This window comes from Asparagus officinalis, chromosome 3 (genome assembly GCF_001876935.1).
Source record: "Asparagus officinalis chromosome 3, Aspof.V1, whole genome shotgun sequence".
In the NCBI taxonomy this organism is placed as follows: domain Eukaryota; kingdom Viridiplantae; phylum Streptophyta; class Magnoliopsida; order Asparagales; family Asparagaceae; genus Asparagus; species Asparagus officinalis.
Window position 1 is genome coordinate 103,851,451 of NC_033796.1, and position 19,354 is coordinate 103,870,804.

Below are 19,354 nucleotides of genomic sequence, written 5' to 3' on the forward strand. Positions count from 1 at the left end.
CAATGTTTTTATGAAGGAACAAATTAACTTAATCAGATTACTTAATTAGACAAGTGAACAAATTGCTACTAAGAACATCAATTACTTAATACTGTGTTTGGATGAGATTTTTAGGAGGCGAGGGAAGGGGAGGGATGGGAGGGTTAGAATGTTAATCTTTCTAAAGTGGTATTTGTTTACACTCCTTTCTTAATCCTCCTAAAGCGGATGGATGGATGGATTGGTAGGAGATTGGAGGGATTGTAAGTGAACTTTTCTTAAAATTTCAAGATTACCTTGTTAGAAAGCCAACACTCATAATTAATAAAATTATCTATTATTTCTTTAAAAGGACATATTGGACAAGTAGGTTCTCTTCCCTTTACATCTTCTATTGTAAACAAACATATAATATTGTGTATCGTCTCATACCCTTATTGTCAATTCAAACGCAATTAAATACATTTTATCCCTTTACTTTCGACCCCCTCTCCTTAGGTTTATCACAATCGCTCATCTACCCTCCCCTCCTTTGTATCTAAATGGACGGTAAGAATAATGATAACTACAATACAAATTCTACACTACCCCTACACTGCATTGATGCGGCATGCCTACATGTACCATATTAATTGCCTATTTTTATTATTAGTTATTATTAGTTTTTATAATTAATTGCCTAATAGTTGGAAATAGATAGCTAAGATAATTTTCTTTCCTAAAAATTGTTTTCATCTTCTTCCCCTTTCCTCCTTATATTTGAGAAAGATCTTCAACGGCTTCAATTATAATCCCTGGAAAGTACATTTTTCATACTTAATTAGTTATATTGTACGCAATAACATCTTATTATACACGGGATTTGACTTTATATTGCAACAATTAGGTCAGGGTATTACTGTCCGTTCATATTTTATTTAACGAAAATTTTAACGAGGAGTTAAAATGGGACCAGATTTACATCTTATCTAATAAGAGGTACAATGACTAAGTTGGGAAAAAAAAATAAAGTGTGAGAAACTAATTCGAGTATGAGGCCCTAGTACGTGGACGAAATTGATCTTTCAATCTTAACTTTCAGAAAGGTGCTAGAACGCAAGAATTGATATCACAAGATAAAGTAAGGGGCTGTTTGGTTGTATGTTTTTACCATGTAAAAGGATGAAAAGTGTAAAAACGTGGGTCCCAATATCAGCTTTCATCACTTTACATTGTTTGTTTAAATTCTCTTTTACATGAAAAGCTTACACATTTTGATGAGGTGTCACCGAAAGCAAAAATCACCAAAATTAGGAGTGATTTTGTTGGAAAGCTGACACAATGTCATAAATGTGTCAAAAAAATAATAAAAAATTCAAAACCTCGTAGAAAGTGGTGAGGTGGATAACCACTTTCAATTTTGTCATAAATACTCTAGTTTACATTATACTATCCAAACAATGTAATACTATTATTTTAGGATTCACAAAGATTCCTAACCAAACAATGTAAACATTCGAATGGAAAGTAGTGAGGTGGATAACCACTTTCTATTTTGTGTCATAAATACTCTAGTTTCCTAAAGTCATCCAAACAGTGTTAGATCTTCATCATAAATCATCATAAAACTTAAGATCAACCATATAGCCATGATTAATTCAAAGAGATTAAAAAAGGATCTAAAAGAGCGGAAGCTTATACCTGAATCCATTGATTGATCTTGATTTTGGGTTTTGGATCTTCTAACCTTAGGGTTTTCTCCTTAGCCGAATTTCTCTCTTAGATGGGGGTGAAGAGAATTAGAGAATGTAACCCTAGGTTAGGGACCATAACCCCTTATTTATAGATGTTGTACTTTTGTAATTTAGCCCCTCAATAAATTACAATTACAACCTGGTATCTGCACATATAACCCCATGACTTATTTAAATACCAAATTAACCCAACTTAATTGATCACTTTAGTGGGTTATCCTGAAAGATAGCAATACACATTGATTAATCATATGTGCCCACAAATAGATTTATTAGATTAAATCCAACAATCTCCCACTTGGGCACCATATGATTCCTTAAACTGTGTATAACCTTATGAGCTCAAAAATTGCTATCACTGAAATGGTATTTCCGAACAATCTCGTCCATTGACTATATCAATATAGGATCAAAGCGGCCTTCGTCACATTTATCGTGACTCGACCCATCAATGGTCACATATACCAATACAATCAAACGACATAGATCAATCATGGATGTGCAGCATGAAAATTACATGCAATGTGATCAGTACATGTCTATTTTCAACTGGTCCTCCTTAGTGAGGTCAAAAACAAACATAATGTAACAGAGTGTCTTAACTGAAAACTTTATTCTGATCAGACAATACAAACAAACATAAAGCACCACAAATACAAACTCCCACTAAAACATAATATCCTCAAATAATACCACACCCATATGAGCAGTATGCTCATGAAAGACCTTAGGTGGCAATCCCTTAGTAAGAGGATCAGCTATCATGGAGTTTGTCCCAATGTGCTCTATGGATATCTGTCCACTCTGTACCCTTTCTTTCACAACCAGGAACTTAATGTCAATATGTTTTGACTTAGTTGAGCTCCTGTTGTTATTGGAATACATTACTGCAGATTTATTGTCACAATATAACCTTAGTGGTCTTTCAACATTTTCCAAAATGCGCAGTCCCGTGACAAAATTTCGCAGCCATATTCCCTGATTGGATGCCTCATAGCAAGCTACAAATTCTGCTGCCATAGTGGAGGAAGCTACTAGTGTTTGTTTGACACTTTTCCATGATATAGCTCCTCCTGCTAACATATAAATGTAGCCTGATGTAGACTTCCTGCTATCTTGGCATCCAGCAAAATCAGAGTCCGAATACCCAATGACCTCTAATTTCTCTGATTTTCTGTATGTGAGCATGTAATCTTTTGTTTTCTGAAGATACCTCATAACCCTTTTGACTGCTATCCAATGATCCATACCAGGGTTGCTTAAGTATCTGCCTAACATCCCAACAATGTACGCAATATCCGGACGCGTACATACCTGAGCATACATTAGACTTCCTACAGCCGAAGCATAAGGAATCTTCTGCATTTCCTGAATTTCAAGGTTACCTTTAGGGCACTGATTGAGACTAAACTTGTCTCCTTTAGCAACAGGGGTGTCACCTGGTCTGCAATCTTGCATGCCAAACCTTTTAAGTACCTTATCGATATAGCTCTTTTGTGATAATCCAAGAATACCCCGAGAGCGATCTCGATGTATCTGGATCCCTAATATAAAAGAGGCGTCCCCAAGATCTTTCATCTCAAAATTCTTTGATAGAAATCTCTTGGTTTCGTGCAACATGCCTATATCATTAGTGGCAAGCAAGATGTCATCCACATACAGAACCAGAAAAATATACTTACTCCCACTGAACTTGTGATATACACAGTCATCAACAATGTTCATCTCAAAACCGAACGAGATAACTATTTGTTGAAACTTATGATACCATTGACGAGGAGCTTGCTTGAGTCCATAGATGGATTTCCTTAATTTGCAAACCATATTCTTTGGGTCTCCTGACACAAAGTTTTCTGGTTGCACCATATAAATCATCTCATCAATGTCTCCATTGAGAAATGCAGTCTTAACATCCATCTGATGTAACTCAAGATCATAATGAGCAACAAGTGCCATGATTATTCTGAAAGAGTCTTTCGATGAAACCGGAGAGAAAGTCTCTGTATAATCAATGCCTTCCTTTTGAGTATAGCCTTTAGCCACAAGACGCGCCTTATACCTCTCCACATTACCGTTTGCATCCCGCTTGGTTTTAAAAATCCATTTACAACCAATTGGTTTTGCACCTTCTGGCAATGGGACAAGTTCCCAAACCTTATTGTCTTGCATAGACTTATACTCTTCATTCATGGCATCAATCCACTGTTGAGAGTTAGAACTTTTCATGGCCTGAGAGAAGTTGATTGGATCATCTTCTAACATTCCACTACTTTCCTCATGTTCTTGGAGAAATACAATATAATCATCCGGAATAGCATTTCTCCTTTCTCTCGTGGATCTCCTTAATGGCACTGGTTCTTGAGGTTGTTGAGTTTGTTCTTCTGGAACAGGGAGTTGTTCAACATTATCATCTTGAGGTTCCGGATTTACTTCTTGAGCAACAACAGGTATAGGAACCTGAATATTGTCAAAAGTAACTGTATGGATTGGATCTGAAGCCAATTCCTCCTCAAAACTAATGTCTCTAACCTTATTTCTCCCCCCAAACTCAACATCCTCAACATTGCTTGGGTAATTTAGTTTAGGAATTTATATTATGTGTGTTAGTACTTTAAGCTCAATCATATACACACATACACGTTTTGGTTTTTGTATATATATAGTTATATATATACATATATGTTTTGGTTTGATAGTTTTCAAGTTTTACTATGAAACAAATGAATAGAATTGGAAAATACTATTTTGTTTCATGTTTATATGCCTATATATGATTTCACCTTTAACAAGCTTATATTTAATGAAATCATATTTAGTGTTTTGAATATATTGCATAGAATATGCAAATTTATGAAAATATTATTAAGTCTACAAAATCATTTTGTAATGTTTCAAAACATGGTTAAGCTAAAATGTCAAGATTCATATGTTTACATTTTCATGTTTTGGACTATTTTGCAAAATGATGATATTTCTCATTTGGGAAGTCTTTTTAGAAAACCAGTTTTTGTAGCATGTGTATTATCATGTCTACAATCATTCCCCAAAGTTTTACATTTTTCTGAATTTATTTGATATTTTTAAACAGTGTTTCAAAATCAGATGTACAGCTTTCAAAACTGTTTTTCAGAAGTATCAGTATTCGGTCGACCGTACCGGTCGACCGAACCTGAGGTCAAAAGTTTCCTGGCCGACAGAAAGCTGTCGGTCGACCGGTCCGGTCGACCGATGAAAATTTTCGGTCGACCGACGAATTTTCCGGTCGACCGACGAGTGATTTTTCTACTTCCAACGGCTAGTTTTTTGACCGTTGCTTTGGGGCTGTTTTTGTCTTTTGCTCTGATTTGTTGGCTGAGTTGTGAGAGGGTATAAATACCCCATTATCTTCAACTCTCAAGCTAACTAAGAGAGTTTTTTAATCAAGTTTAATAAAGTTTTTAACAAGGGTTTTAGTTTGGTTTAAGTGTGTTTAAAAAGCTTTTAAGCAAATTGAGAGTTTGTTTTGGTGAATCAAATTCCACAAGAGCTTGAGGAGATTATCTATTGAAGTTTGAGCTTCCAACTATCATCCCTCCATCTCTTGTTATCAAATTGAGAAGTTTTCTAAACTCAAACTCTAGCTTTACATTTATATACTTGATTGATTATCATTGTTCTTAAGCTAGATTTCATACTTGAGTTTAGTTGATTTGATCTTATTTACTCATTGTTACACACACCCACATTGAGCTTATAGTATTTGCATACATAGTATAGTTGGGTGGTGAGAGATTGTAACATTGAGTTGTGCTACATTGTGTTCTCATCTATTGTAGAGAACAAATTTATATTTGTTACATTGTGAGTGTTGTAAGGTTTTCGGTGAGCTAGAAACCGAGTGTGTAGTGAGGTTTTCGGTGAGCTAGAAACCGAGTGAGTGTGAACGTTGATCGGTGAGCGTTGAAAACCGACACTGTGAGGTGTAAACGTTATTCGGGTGAGCGTAGAAAACCCGGTTGTGATAGTGGATTTCTCCCCGGGAGTGGGGAGCGGAGACGTAGGACGGAAGGTCCGAACTCCGTGATCATATCTTGTGTTTGAGTGTGCTTTGGCGTTTATTTATACTTGTGTTTATATTTCTTATCGCCATTGTCATTAGCTCATTATTTATATCATCCACTATCTTGTTTTATTTTTAGAACGAACGCGAGGTTCGTTAAAATTGAGCTTGACGCTCACCTGAGTTGAACGCGAGGTTCACCTTAGAACGAACGCGAGGTTCGTTAAAATTGAGCTTGACGCTCACCTGAGTTGAACGCGAGGTTCACCTTAGAACGAACGCGAGGTTCGTTAAAATTGAGCTTGACGCTCACCTGAGTTGAACGCGAGGTTCACCTTAGAACGAACGCGAGGTTCGTTAAAATTGAGCTTGACGCTCACCTGAGTTGAACGCGAGGTTCACCTTAGAACGAACGCGAGGTTCGTTAAAATTGAGCTTGACGCTCACCTGAGTTGAACGCGAGGTTCACCTTAGAACGAACGCGAGGTTCGTTAAAATTGAGCTTGACGCTCACCTGAGTTGAACGCGAGGTTCACCTTAGAACGAACGCGAGGTTCGTTAAAATTGAGCTTGACGCTCACCTGAGTTGAACGCGAGGTTCACCTTAGAACGAACGCGAGGTTCGTTAAAATTGAGCTTGACGCTCACCTGAGTTGAACGCGAGGTTCACCTTAGAACGAACGCGAGGTTCGTTAAAATTGAGCTTGACGCTCACCTGAGTTGAACGCGAGGTTCACCTTAGAACGAACGCGAGGTTCGTTAAAATTGAGCTTGACGCTCACCTGAGTTGAACGCGAGGTTCACCTTAGAACGAACGCGAGGTTCGTTAAAATTGAGCTTGACGCTCACCTGAGTTGAACGCGAGGTTCACCTTAGAACGAACGCGAGGTTCGTTAAAATTGAGCTTGACGCTCACCTGAGTTGAACGCGAGGTTCACCTTAGAACGAACGCGAGGTTCGTTAAAATTGAGCTTGACGCTCACCTGAGTTGAACGCGAGGTTCACCTTAGAACGAACGCGAGGTTCGTTAAAATTGAGCTTGACGCTCACCTGAGTTGAACGCGAGGTTCACCTTAGAACGAACGCGAGGTTCGTTAAAATTGAGCTTGACGCTCACCTGAGTTGAACGCGAGGTTCACCTTAGAACGAACGCGAGGTTCGTTAAAATTGAGCTTGACGCTCACCTGAGTTGAACGCGAGGTTCACCTTAGAACGAACGCGAGGTTCGTTAAAATTGAGCTTGACGCTCACCTGAGTTGAACGCGAGGTTCACCTTAGAACGAACGCGAGGTTCGTTAAAATTGAGCTTGACGCTCACCTGAGTTGAACGCGAGGTTCACCTTAGAACGAACGCGAGGTTCGTTAAAATTGAGCTTGACGCTCACCTGAGTTGAACGCGAGGTTCACCTTAGAACGAACGCGAGGTTCGTTAAAATTGAGCTTGACGCTCACCTGAGTTGAACGCGAGGTTCACCTTAGAACGAACGCGAGGTTCGTTAAAATTGAGCTTGACGCTCACCTGAGTTGAACGCGAGGTTCACCTTAGAACGAACGCGAGGTTCGTTGAAATTGAGCTTGACGCTCACCTGAGTTGAACGCGAGGTTCACCTTAGAATGAACGCGAGGTTCGTTGAAATTGAGCTTGACGCTCACCTGAGTTGAACGCGAGGTTCACCTTAGAATGAACGCGAGGTTCGTTAAAATTGAGCTTGACGCTCACCTGAGTTGAACGCGAGGTTCACCTTAGAACGAACGCGAGGTTCGTTGAGCGCGAAGCTCGGTTAAAATTGAACGAACGCGAGGTTCGTTTGAGGTAACCACCTCCTTAATTTTCGCCATGAACCCTTAGGGTTTCAAACTGAAACCGCCGCCGTCAAAACCCAAAAACCTTTGATTTTTATTTTCAAAACAGATCCAGAATTGGAAAAAATTGAAGGAAAAATCAAAGAAAAATCCAAAAAAATTCCCAAAAGTTACTGTTCACCGGTGATTTTTTCAGTTACTGTTCATCCGAAAAATACTTTACTGTTCATCCGAAAAAAATTTCGTTACTGTTCACCGAACATTACTGTTCATCCGAACCCAAAAATTGAATCTTTAACCAGAGATTTAAGATCAAAAACCCAATAAAACTTAAATCCCTAAGAATTAATCAAGGTGGCTCTGATACCACTTGTTAGATCTTCATCATAAAACTTGAGATCTAAAACCATATAGCCATGATTAATTCAAAGAGATTAAAAAAGGATCTAAAAGAGCGGAAGCTTATACCTGAATCCATTGATTGATCTTGATTTTGGGTTTTGGATCTTCTAACCTTAGGGTTTTCTCCTTAGCCGAATTTCTCTCTTAGATGGGGGTGAAGAGAATTAGAGAATGTAACCCTAGGTTAGGGACCATAACCCCTTATTTATAGATGTTGTACTTTTGTAATTTAGCTCCTCAATAAATTATAATTACAACCTGGTATCTGCACATATAACCCCATGACTTATTTAAATACCAAATTAACCCAACTTAATTGATCACTTTAGTGGGTTATCCTGAAAGATAGCAATACACATTGATTAATCATATGTGCCCACAAATAGATTTATTAGATTAAATCCAACAATCAGCCCCTAATTGTATATGCATTCTCATGAAGAAAGGTACTAGAAAAGCTAAAGCTTTTGGCGGATCATTTGAGTCATTTTGGAGTTTTGGGGGCTCCATCGGGAATTTTTGAATGTCGTTAGGGTGAAAATTGAACAAAAAGTGCTATGCAAGTGGTTAATTGAAAGCTAAGGCCACCTATACAATGTTGGCTTCGGTATAAAAAAATGTGAAAGTAGAAATTTTATTTTTTTGAATGTGCATGGTAACTACCAATTTATGTACTGCTTCAAAGGTGGTTCTCATGAAGAGAAACGCAAAATAAAGTTAGGTGTTTTTTAAGAAGGGTTTTTTTTGACGAAGGCCACCTTTAGATAGAGAGTTTTTATAGGAACCACCTCGATATTCTAATTAACACAGAAACCACCTTAAAAGAATAAATTAGTTACAATCTCTAAAGAGATTGGCGAGCTCTCCTCATTGCAGTCTTTGTTTTTGGATGTGATCACTGATCAGTAGCTTGAATGGAGAAATTCCTTTGGAGCTTGTGGGCTATCCTTCTTAGCTCACTGAGCTTGACTTTTGGGGGGGTGGGGGGCAATTTTTTTGATGGGTCCATCGCAATTTTCCCCCACCCTCAATAAATTAAGCCCTGGTTTAGACGAAGTTAAGAGGTGGCTGGTGAAAAGTTGTGTGTGGCACGTGATGGTATTTATGGCAAGGGTGTTGCTATAGGGACCAGATAGGGGACCCAAGGCATGAGACATGTACGGTATCACTATCCGATTGCATGATGCACTATTCATGAACAATGCATCATGCAACCGGATGGTGACACCTCACTTGTCCCATGCCTTGGGTCCCCTATTTAGGTCTCTGGTGCAATGATGTTATGGGAAAAATGATTTAAGGACCCAAAATATGGGACCAAGGGAAGGGACAGGTGAGGTGTCCCCTCCCTATTGCATAATAGGCATGCCAACTCATGCCAACTCATTATGCAATAGGGAGGGGACACCTCACCTATCCCCTCCATTGGTCCCATATTTTTGGTCCCCGTAGCAGCACTCTATGGCAATCTATGCATATTTTGTACAAAATCTGAGCATTGGTGGTTCATTGAAGCCAATTTATTGCTGGGTTTTTTTAGCTATTAGCCCCTTACATTAGAGAGAGTTTGATATTAGCCCCTTAGGTTTTCATATTTTGATAGTAGCCCCTCAAATAGCTACGGATGTTGATATAAGCCCCTGTCGTTAGGTCACATATTTTGATATTAGCGCCTCAGGTATCTATGATGTGTTGATATGAGCCCCTCATATTAACACATCGTAGCAACTTGAGGGGCCAATACCAGAATTGGAGATATAAGGGCCTAATATCAAACTACTTATAATGTAAGGGGCTAATACTAAAAAAACCAGCAATAAATTGGCTTCAATCAATCACCAAGTTTAGACATATTTTGCTCTAAAACTTCGCTTTGAAGATTGATTGAAATCAATTTACTGTTTTAATTGGAGCATTAAGGCGATTCATATAAAAACACACTATTTTGAAGGTGGTTTGCACGGGAAAAAAAAAACTCTTTTAAGAAACGCTCTAAATTTTTGGGGCGTTTTGTGAAGTTTATTAGCCTTTAGAAAATTAGCTATAGACCCCTTTTTGGGTTTCTTCAAGCGAATTAGCCCTCGCTTTAATTAGAAAAAGGGTGGGCGCGGACGTTTGGGCATCGCGTCGCCAGCGAAGCCCACAAGAAAGACACCAGTCATCGCCGGCCCCTCGATTCTCCGCTCTCTGTTCATGAGAGAGAGAGACGAAGGAGAGAGAAACCCATAAGATTTCAATCTCAAAAGCTTTCAATGGCCGATGCTCTCTCTCGCCTCTCCCTTCTCCACTTCGCTCTCAACGGCTCCACTCCTCCCCTTCTCTGGCCCTTGATTCGCTCCTCTCCTCGCTCCCCCAGTCTCTCATTCAAGCCCCGCTCAATCTCTGCGCGTGATCTTGATCGGTTCTCTCGTTTCAAGGTAAAAAAGAAAAAAACCCATGTTTCATCATTTTATTTTTAAGTTCAGCAGTAGCTAGAAGAACCCAAGCGGGAGAAACCCCCCCCCCAAAAAAAGCTCTTTTTTAGCTCCTTTATATGGATATAGGTGACAAGTTTTCTTTGCGTGTGAAAGTGAACTAGGCGATAAATTGAAGTTGGAAAGGAAAAAAGCAGTGGTGATTTTGCGAGGTTGAGATTTATTGGGTTGAATTGAAACTACCTAGCAAAAAATGGGTTTATGCACTTATTCGTGTTTATCAAAGAGTTGCCTCGTTTGGTACGCCGGATTAGAGTCAAGAGGGAATGGAATGAATAAGGAATGGAGTGGAAGAATAATCGCGGGAATGGAATGCTTATTCCCATTCTCACGTTTGGATGCGATTAGATAATGAAGTTGGAGTGACAATTTTTTTTTTAATTTTTGATATGAGTAATTAATAAGCAATCAAGATAATAATTCAAAATTTGATTTCCAGTTAAGTGGGAATACCCATTCCCTATCATCTTATTGGGAAAGCTGATTCCCACATAAAGTAGGAACGAATGAGATGTGGGAGTGAGCATTCTAGCTTCTAAAAAGGGTATTGTGTTTAGTATGCATGAATGAGAAGTGGGAATGAACATTCTATTCCCATCCATTCCCACATACCAAACGAAGCGTAGAGTTTTGAATTTGACCATTTTTTATTGGAGTTGAGCTAAGCCATGTGAATACTAATAACCATAATTTCTTTTTTTTTGATAATCCAACCCAGAATCGAACCCAACATCGCTGGAGCCATATTGGAACATCCCAACTGTCCCGTCACTTGCGGTAACTATTATAACCATAATTTAAAGATTCACATTTCAAGTTAAAAGTCCATGCAGGTAGATGTGATCTATTGGATATTAAAAAATCGAACTTTTTCGACATGATTTACTCAATGCATTAAATGGTCCCAAAATCACCACTTCAGATTTTTATTTTGTAAAAACTGATTAGCTTGTGCATGGATATATGCAGATGCTATCAATTTTGAGGTAGTTTATGCCTTTTAAATCATATTTATTGGGTCCAAATTCAACTCGAAAAATGTAATTTATATGCATTTGAATTGTATGTAGTAGCCTGGCTTAGTTCTTCCTATTGTGTGTGCGCGTGCACTTAAAGTAGCTTACTTTATACTATAGATGACTTATGTTTGTCACATTTTGAGGATGTACTTGTGTGTTTGTGTCTCTTTCAAGGTCCGTGCAGTTGTTGCAGGAGAAGAAGGAAACACACCAAAGTGGTGGGAGAAGAATGCAGGGCCAAATATGATTGATATTCATTCTACAAAGGACTTTCTGGATGCACTGAGCCAAGCTGGTGATAAGCTTGTCATTGTTGAGTTCTATGGCACTTGGTGTGGTTCTTGCCGAGCTCTTTTCCCGAAGGTAAGTTTTCCTCTTCGACGTGGCTTATTTATGTGATTTCTATATGTGATAGCTATGTAATACTTGGATATTCTGAAGCGTGTCAAATGTTGATTATCGATCATTCGTATTTATGGAGGAAATGATATATTAATGAAAACATAGACTTATTCATTACTTTACTATTCTCTCCAATCTCCATAGAAGTTGCTATACGATGCGGTATTCACTCAAGGCCATTTTCTAACTTATACAAATGCAAGCCCTCAAATGTATTGCTTTGTTGGTTATAAATTGTTAAGAAGGATACTGTAATGGTTAACTTGGAGGAACCCACAACGAAATTGAGTACACGAGTAGGAGTTATGTAGCTGTCACCAAAAACTTGGGATAAATGCTTTGTTGTTGTTGTTGTATGTGCTAACATGTTCCCGTTGATGTATAATTTTGAGTTTGGTGGTAACTTTGCTTAGGCTGCTAAATTGAATGTTTCACCAGAATGGGTTGATGTATAATTTTGAGTTTGGTGGTAACTTTGCTTAGGCTGCTAAATTGAATGTTTCACCAGAATGGTTCAAAGTTACATTAGGGATGATAAATTAACTTTGCTTAGGCTGCTAAATTGAATGTTTCACCAGAATGGTTCAAAGTTACATTAGGGATGATAAATTAAATCAAACCTTTTTGTTATTTAAGTATGCCCTCTAATCACGATGATATTTTGAATAGACAGAGATACTAATACCATACTGGTAATCTTATAGTCACTATACATTCAATTAATATTTGTAAGCATGCCATCTAGAAGCATAAGTAAGCTATGTATGTGAAAAAACTTGATAGATTTTCTGACAATGTAAAATGACAAAGTAAAAATGACTATGTCATCATCATTATTGGCCACAAAGTTCTGCAAGACAATTGACTAAAACATTAAGAATGCCTGGCATTGTGGTCTGATGGTAAGACGCTATTATATTAGTTTAAATTCCAAGCAGAGGCAATTGTAAAGCATATTCCAGAAATTGTCGATGACCAATTACTTGTTGGAAATATTGACATTTCGAAAGTGTCATGCTAACATGCGAGGTGATTTTGTACCTCAACCCTGACAATATCATCACCCTTTCGAGGTTATGCTTGAGAGCTCTGGTGCTTCCCTGAGGCGTGCAAGGCAAGAGGCGACTGCTATTTTTTGAAAACCCCCTATTACATAGTGTTTTACTTTGTACTCCATCAGGGAACACTATATTACACCAAAAAAAAAGGAAAGAAAATAGTAGAGTAACATATTAAGCCAATTTTGGACTTATTAATGCCTATGAGAGGGAGTCACTAGAATGTTATTTTTTAAGTCATCTTGTGCATCTTTATTTTTCTGGTATCGTTCATTCCTAACTTACTGAAGAATTATACCACAATGATCTCGGTTATCCAGTTCATGAAATAAAGAAGCAATACTTCAAATTATTGATTAGGGAATGTTTGAGAAAAGAGGTTAACTGTCTGATTTCCTATTGGGAATTAAAGATATTAACTCCCCAAGCCTACGCACGCACATGCACATTCAAGTGCTATTGAGTGTAAATGTGCTCTTTGCTCATCTTTATTCTTATATCTGCATTTATAATTTATCTTGTTGGCAGTATAATTTTTTTCTATACCATTTATTTTGTTAGTTGATCTTATTCATATCCATTTTTTCAGCTTTGCAAAACTGTTCAAGAGCACCCCGATATAATGTTATTGAAGGTAAATTTTGATGAAAATAAACCTATGTGCAAAAGGTTGAATGTTAGGGTTCTTCCATATTTCCATTTCTACCGTGGTCCTGATGGACTATTGGAGTCTTTTTCATGCTCTCTGGCAAAGGTAAAGATCTAAAATTTTGTATGATCCCATCCTTATACCTACAATATAAACTGGTCAAACCTGCTCATATTTACATTTTTGGGGTTTGCATATATACCTCAAATATTTCATAATTGCAAAATTGCCCCTCAAATCTGGATAATTGCAAAACTTCCCTCCTAATCTCTCAGAGTGGATAAGAATATCCCTCGTTAAATTTACAAAAAAAAAAAAAAATCCTCAGCCCCAATGGGACAGCGACCAACTCTTCAACAACCTCCTCCCTCGCTTCATCAGCAGCGAATCTAACCTCCCGCTCACTCTCTGGACATTTTGATAATTACATAAATTTGTGATGTTTGCAAGCTATTACTGGAGACATCAATTCTTCCTACAGACGATCGTGTTCATTGTTCATCATTAAAGGCAAACTATATAGGTAAAGGAGGCTGCAAAAGTTAACTAAAATAAGCTGCAATAAATTCACTTACCATTATGTGCAAATTGTATGTAATAAAGGTTTTAATAGGGCTTGATTGCTCTTAAGAAAAGCTAATGCAATTTTTTGGGTCATACCCCATCGCTCTCTCCAAATGTTTCAGTCGGAGCTTTGCTCGGAGACTGATAACAAGTTGAACACTGAGCTTCTTTCTAGTCTTGATCACTACGAGGCGAATTATGAGGGTGGATTGCAGGAGAGGTTTGCTGCCAATGAGGCGAGGGAGGAGGTTGCTGGAGGGTGGACCGCTGTCATGTTGAGTCTGCTAAGGTTAGAGAGAGGAAAGATAGATGAAAATGGGGAAGAAGGAAGACGAGGATATTTTTGTCCAAATTTAATGGGAGTGGTATTCTTATCCAATCTAAGAGATTTAGAGGGGAATTTTGCAAATTTTTTTTTTGGGGTGGGGGGTGGGGTGGGGTGGGGTGTTAATTTTGCAATTATGAAAGATTTGTGGGGCATATATGTAAAACCCCCTTAAAATTTTTAATAGTTTTCTAGCTGTCGACTACTGCTACTGCAATTTATGACTGATTTGTCAAATTATGCTGAACCTGATTGTCTGAGTTCTATTTCATTTTTCCAAAATTAAATAATTACTACATCATAGTTCATTTGATATTAGTGCCACAATTCCAATGATCACACTTGACTGCTTCTTTTAAAAACCAGTAAATATCCTGAAATCCCTTCAAGATTAAACATATTACAACAAGTATTTAAATTCATCTTTCGTGATTTTGAGAAGTTACTACAATTTCCCCATCCTACGAAATAGTTTCTAGAAGATGTACTGTTCAATCAGAAGTTTGCCAAGCCCTTCTATCGCACTTCTTTCTTTAATGGCCTGTGACTTGAAAGAGTCCGTTTATTGGACTTAAGCAATCTAGTTCTTTAATTTAAATTCCAAATTAAGTAATTTGAAATTTACCTTGACGTAGGCTTTTCTTTAATTGAAAATTCAGGTTAAATTTATTATATTAGGACAAATTTGAGCGCAATACGTCTTGGTACTTTATATCTTAGGAGAGCTCCTAGCGCACCAATTGCCACTATCATCTCCTTTATATAGGATCCTACTTTATCCCAATTCAAGCAACATTACTTTTATGTATCCTACTCCAATTTCCAAATAACCTGCTAAAGTATTAAATTTTAATTTTGTTCTCACCACAACTTTGGAGTTTTGATGTAATGGAAATGACATTTATTATGATATCAGGACAACCTATGTTCAAATCTTACCAGCCACAAATTTAAAGAGCATTTTTAAATTGCTTGTGAGTTTAGGTTTCAGCCCATGAAAATGGCTCTCAACATGTAGGGACATGGTAGCCATAAATTTAAAGAGCATTTTTAAATTGCTTGTGAGTTTAGGTTTCAGCCCATGAAAAGGGCCCTCAACATTGTAGGGACATGGTAGATTGTAAAAATGTAACTCTCAACCCTCACAAGGACTTTAGAGTTTTTGGTGTAGTGGCTGGGAACTTCAAGATAACCCAATTCCTTAAACATGAAATTTCATAAATACCCCCAAATATTCAGTAGTCTTATAGATACTCAATGATCTCCAATAATTGCTATTCTTTTCATATCCAATAAATTTTATTAGTATTAGGTAAAATTGGAAGTTACATTATGCCCTATGACTTGTGGGCACATATACAATATGACGTCATGACTATATGTCTGTCTATTAATTGACATATTCATCTGTTGACTTAAATATTTTTATTTCTTATGAAAAATTTCTCTTACCAATGCAGTTTCAAAAACTAAAAGATGCTATTGCAACTCATAACACCCCTCGTTGTAGCATTGGTCCGGCTCTAGGTGTTGGAGACCTAAACCTTGTAGATAGTGCCACTCCACAAGAAAACTCAGCAGAAGCCAGTTCCAGATAGCCTGTATCTTCTTATAATGCCTTCAAGAAATGCACGGTATATAATTCAACCCCAAATGTAGTATATTTTTCAGCACTAGTTTATCATCATTCTTTTCTGACTCAAGTATTTAGAGAGATCTCAAAACATAATAAATAAGGTTTGTTTAACTTTGCTTTTCTCTCTGTTATACACAGTGTGAGTAATAGTTATATTAATATTACATTTTGACATGGTACTCAACAATGTCATCCAGTCTGATGGTAAAGGTTGTATCTCACACACACGCATACATATGTATATACTGCGCACGCACACACACATATATGTATGTATGTATGTATATATATGTGTGTGTGTGTGTGTGTGTGTGTGTGTATCACATTTAGCATGTTACATTTTTGTGCAGTGGAAGATGACAATCTTCATCAATATTATTAGACTATATCTGGACTTAGTTTTATGGGGGAAAATCCTATAGATGCACTCCATAGAAAATTATATGGGAGGAAGGAGATTGTGATTGTGCATCAACACAAATTTTAAATTTGGTGATTGTACTATTATTGATTGCGTCAATTTTGTATTGGTAGTGGAACATTTCCTTGTTCTTCTCTTTCATCGTAACAAATTTCTTGCATCTACCCCTAACAATTTGACGCATGTTGTTACTTGGAAGTTATTAGTATTTAACTTATCATCTTTTTAGTGTTTGATTTTTGAAACAATATTGGATAGAGAAGAACCCTGATTTTGATTATAGTGTTAGATTTTCTAAGCAAAGATAGTGCTATAATTTCCTATAATATACCTTTTCGCAAACTCCAATAAGAATCTACATAATGTGCAGTGATATAATACAGTGTGCATGGTTTCGTCCTTGCTAGGAATCGAAAGTCAAAGCAACTTTGCTAAGAGTCCGTATTGAGTAGCGCTTGCAATATTTGCCTGTGATTACTACACACTGTTCTATTGCTTGTATAATTGTGGATTTAGATACCCTTTAATACATACTTAGGGCAGAAGGTTCTTCTAAAGTATTTTCCTAGAGATTAATCTTCAGATACTGAGAAGGGGTAGCTTTGTATGAATTATAAATTTTGCTAAGTTTTTCAGTTATTTGTGAACCGTGTCATGTTTCATGTATATGCACTACGAGACTGTGTTGTGTCATGTTTCATGTATATGCACTACGAGACTGTGTTTCAGGACTATTAAATGGGATTTGAGGAGGCGCCCTAAAGTTTAAATTTGCTCTAAAGTTTGACACCCTAAATCTTGGTTTCACCTTTTTCTAACTTTGACACCCTAAATTTCGGACCTAACCATCCGGAGATCAACAAAGACGTTGCCAACCTAAACTTTGACACCCTATGTTGAGCTTTACAAGGTGATGGCTTCTAATATGGAGTTGAAGGTTGCTCCAAATAATGGATCTGCTGGATTTGTAGGCTCTGTTTGTTTTTACCTAGGAACCACGAGAATATTGTGATGTGAGGTTGCAAGAAACTTTCTTTTAGAGAAAATATTTTGGATTAAAGTCTGAGCAATTTGCTTTTGCTTTTGTTTTCTTTTTCTTTTCTTCCTTTTAAAAAATAAATGCTTGGCGTCTGTAACTTTTTTCTATATGCAATGGACATTTTACCTAGCGCACAAAATATGATGTGCTATTAATTAATAAAAAGATCATTTGTGATTGTAGGGGGGACCCTATGCTGGAGTTCAAAGTGTATTTAAATGAGTTGCGTGGTTGAGCTCTTGTTGGTGTATTATGTGACTTGTAGTCGACTCATGTGCCTGGACCGATAAAGGGTCTGTTTAGACACAAGACTTCTCTGACCATACACAAATAACTTATAGTAAATCTGATACATATTAAATTAATGGGGGGTTTAGTGAGCATATGTATGATACTTATTCCGTGGGGCGTACGTATCAAACACTTGCTGCCTTTCGATTATAGAATTGATGTGCTATGTGCTATGGGGTGATTCTTATTAGATAGACCCATAGGATGTTCGTGGATTATGATTCTGATTTCAGTATCTATACTTTATTTTGCTAGTTGTGTGATAATGCATATATCTCCGTGGATTATGATTCTGATTTCAGTATCTATACTTTATTTTTCTAGTTGTGTGATAATGCATATATCTCCGTGGTGTACGTATCAAACACTTGCTGCCTTTCGATTATAGAATTGATGTGCTATGTGCTATGGTGTGATTCTTATTAGATAGACCCATAGGATGTTTGCGGATTATGATTCTGATTTCAGCATCTATACTTTATGTTGCTAGTTGTGTGATAATGCATGTATCTCCTCCTCCAGTTGCTGGTACTACCGGTACATCTGTAACACATCTCTTTTTATGTGATTTCGTCGGTATTTGTATTATCTTTGTGCTCACCCTTATTTGGCGATGTTTGTTGGGTTTATTTGTCGACGATCCGTGATTTGTTTTCTTTTCTTCTAGGTATTAATGATATAGTTGCCCAAGGATCAGGTCAGTTTTGGGGGAGTGGTGGTTTGAGTTGGTCTGGTACTGAGAGTGAGTTGTGTAAATTTAGACTCGTTACTTGTTATATAGTCTATTATTGACCAATTTAGTATTCCTGTTTATACCCGATATGTTAATCTCGTTTTTTGGTTCGACTGTTGTTGACTTTATAGTTGACCTGTATGGACCCTGTTTTGAGGCTTCACTATGCACATGAGAACTCTACTTAGTTCTCGTCTACATAATCCTGACCAATTCACATGCCCATATCGTATATTGGGACACGTGACATGACAAGATTTTGTTGGTATCGAAGTCTAGACTTAGGGGCTGTTTGGTTCCCTGTTTTTGAGGGAAAGATTCTCTTGAAAGCCTGCCAAAAGTACCAAAAGTGTCACTTTTTTGGTAGGCTGTTAGCCAAAATCGCCTCTAAAAAAGAAGATTTTGGCTGAAAGCCTGCCAAAAAGTGACACTTTTGGCAGGCTTTCAAGAGAGCCTTTCCCTCAAAAGCAGGGAACCAAACAGCCCCTTATGTACAGCTTGTTGCCTATATCGGTAGACCTTGTAGGGTTATAGAATACCGTAGGGATATCTATTAGAAAGAGGCTTATGGGGGTGGAACTAGTGAGTTGAGAGTTAGAATTAAATTCTCATAAGAGAGCCTTTGATTCTTCTTTAACGAGATGTCGTAATTTTGATCTTTTTATGGTGAGGTTGGTGTTATGATTCTCTAGTGAAGTTCTAATCTGATCTGTGCAACCGTCATCAATGCCGACTCAACCCTAAGTGAGTACAGTTGAACAAGCATCATCTTGTTTCTATTTGTATA

The 19,354-nt window shown here is 37.5% G+C and overlaps 1 protein-coding gene across 6 annotated transcripts; it reads left to right on the top strand.

Annotated features, from left to right (window-relative positions):
• LOC109835581 (thioredoxin-like 2, chloroplastic) lies at positions 10,056–18,584 on the top strand. 6 transcript variants are annotated; one of them, XM_020403550.1, is made up of 5 exons: positions 10,058–10,373; positions 11,624–11,812; positions 13,499–13,663; positions 15,908–16,081; positions 18,502–18,584. In XM_020403550.1, the coding sequence occupies exons 1-4, from the start codon at positions 10,209–10,211 to the stop codon at positions 16,043–16,045; spliced, it is 657 nt and encodes a 218-aa protein (XP_020259139.1). In that variant the 5' UTR covers positions 10,058–10,208; the 3' UTR covers positions 16,046–16,081; positions 18,502–18,584. The 6 variants fall into 6 exon arrangements, with proteins under 6 accessions (XP_020259142.1, XP_020259139.1, XP_020259140.1 ...); XM_020403551.1 differs by lacking the exon at positions 18,502–18,584 and adding an exon at positions 18,325–18,412; XM_020403549.1 differs by lacking the exon at positions 18,502–18,584 and adding an exon at positions 17,727–18,056.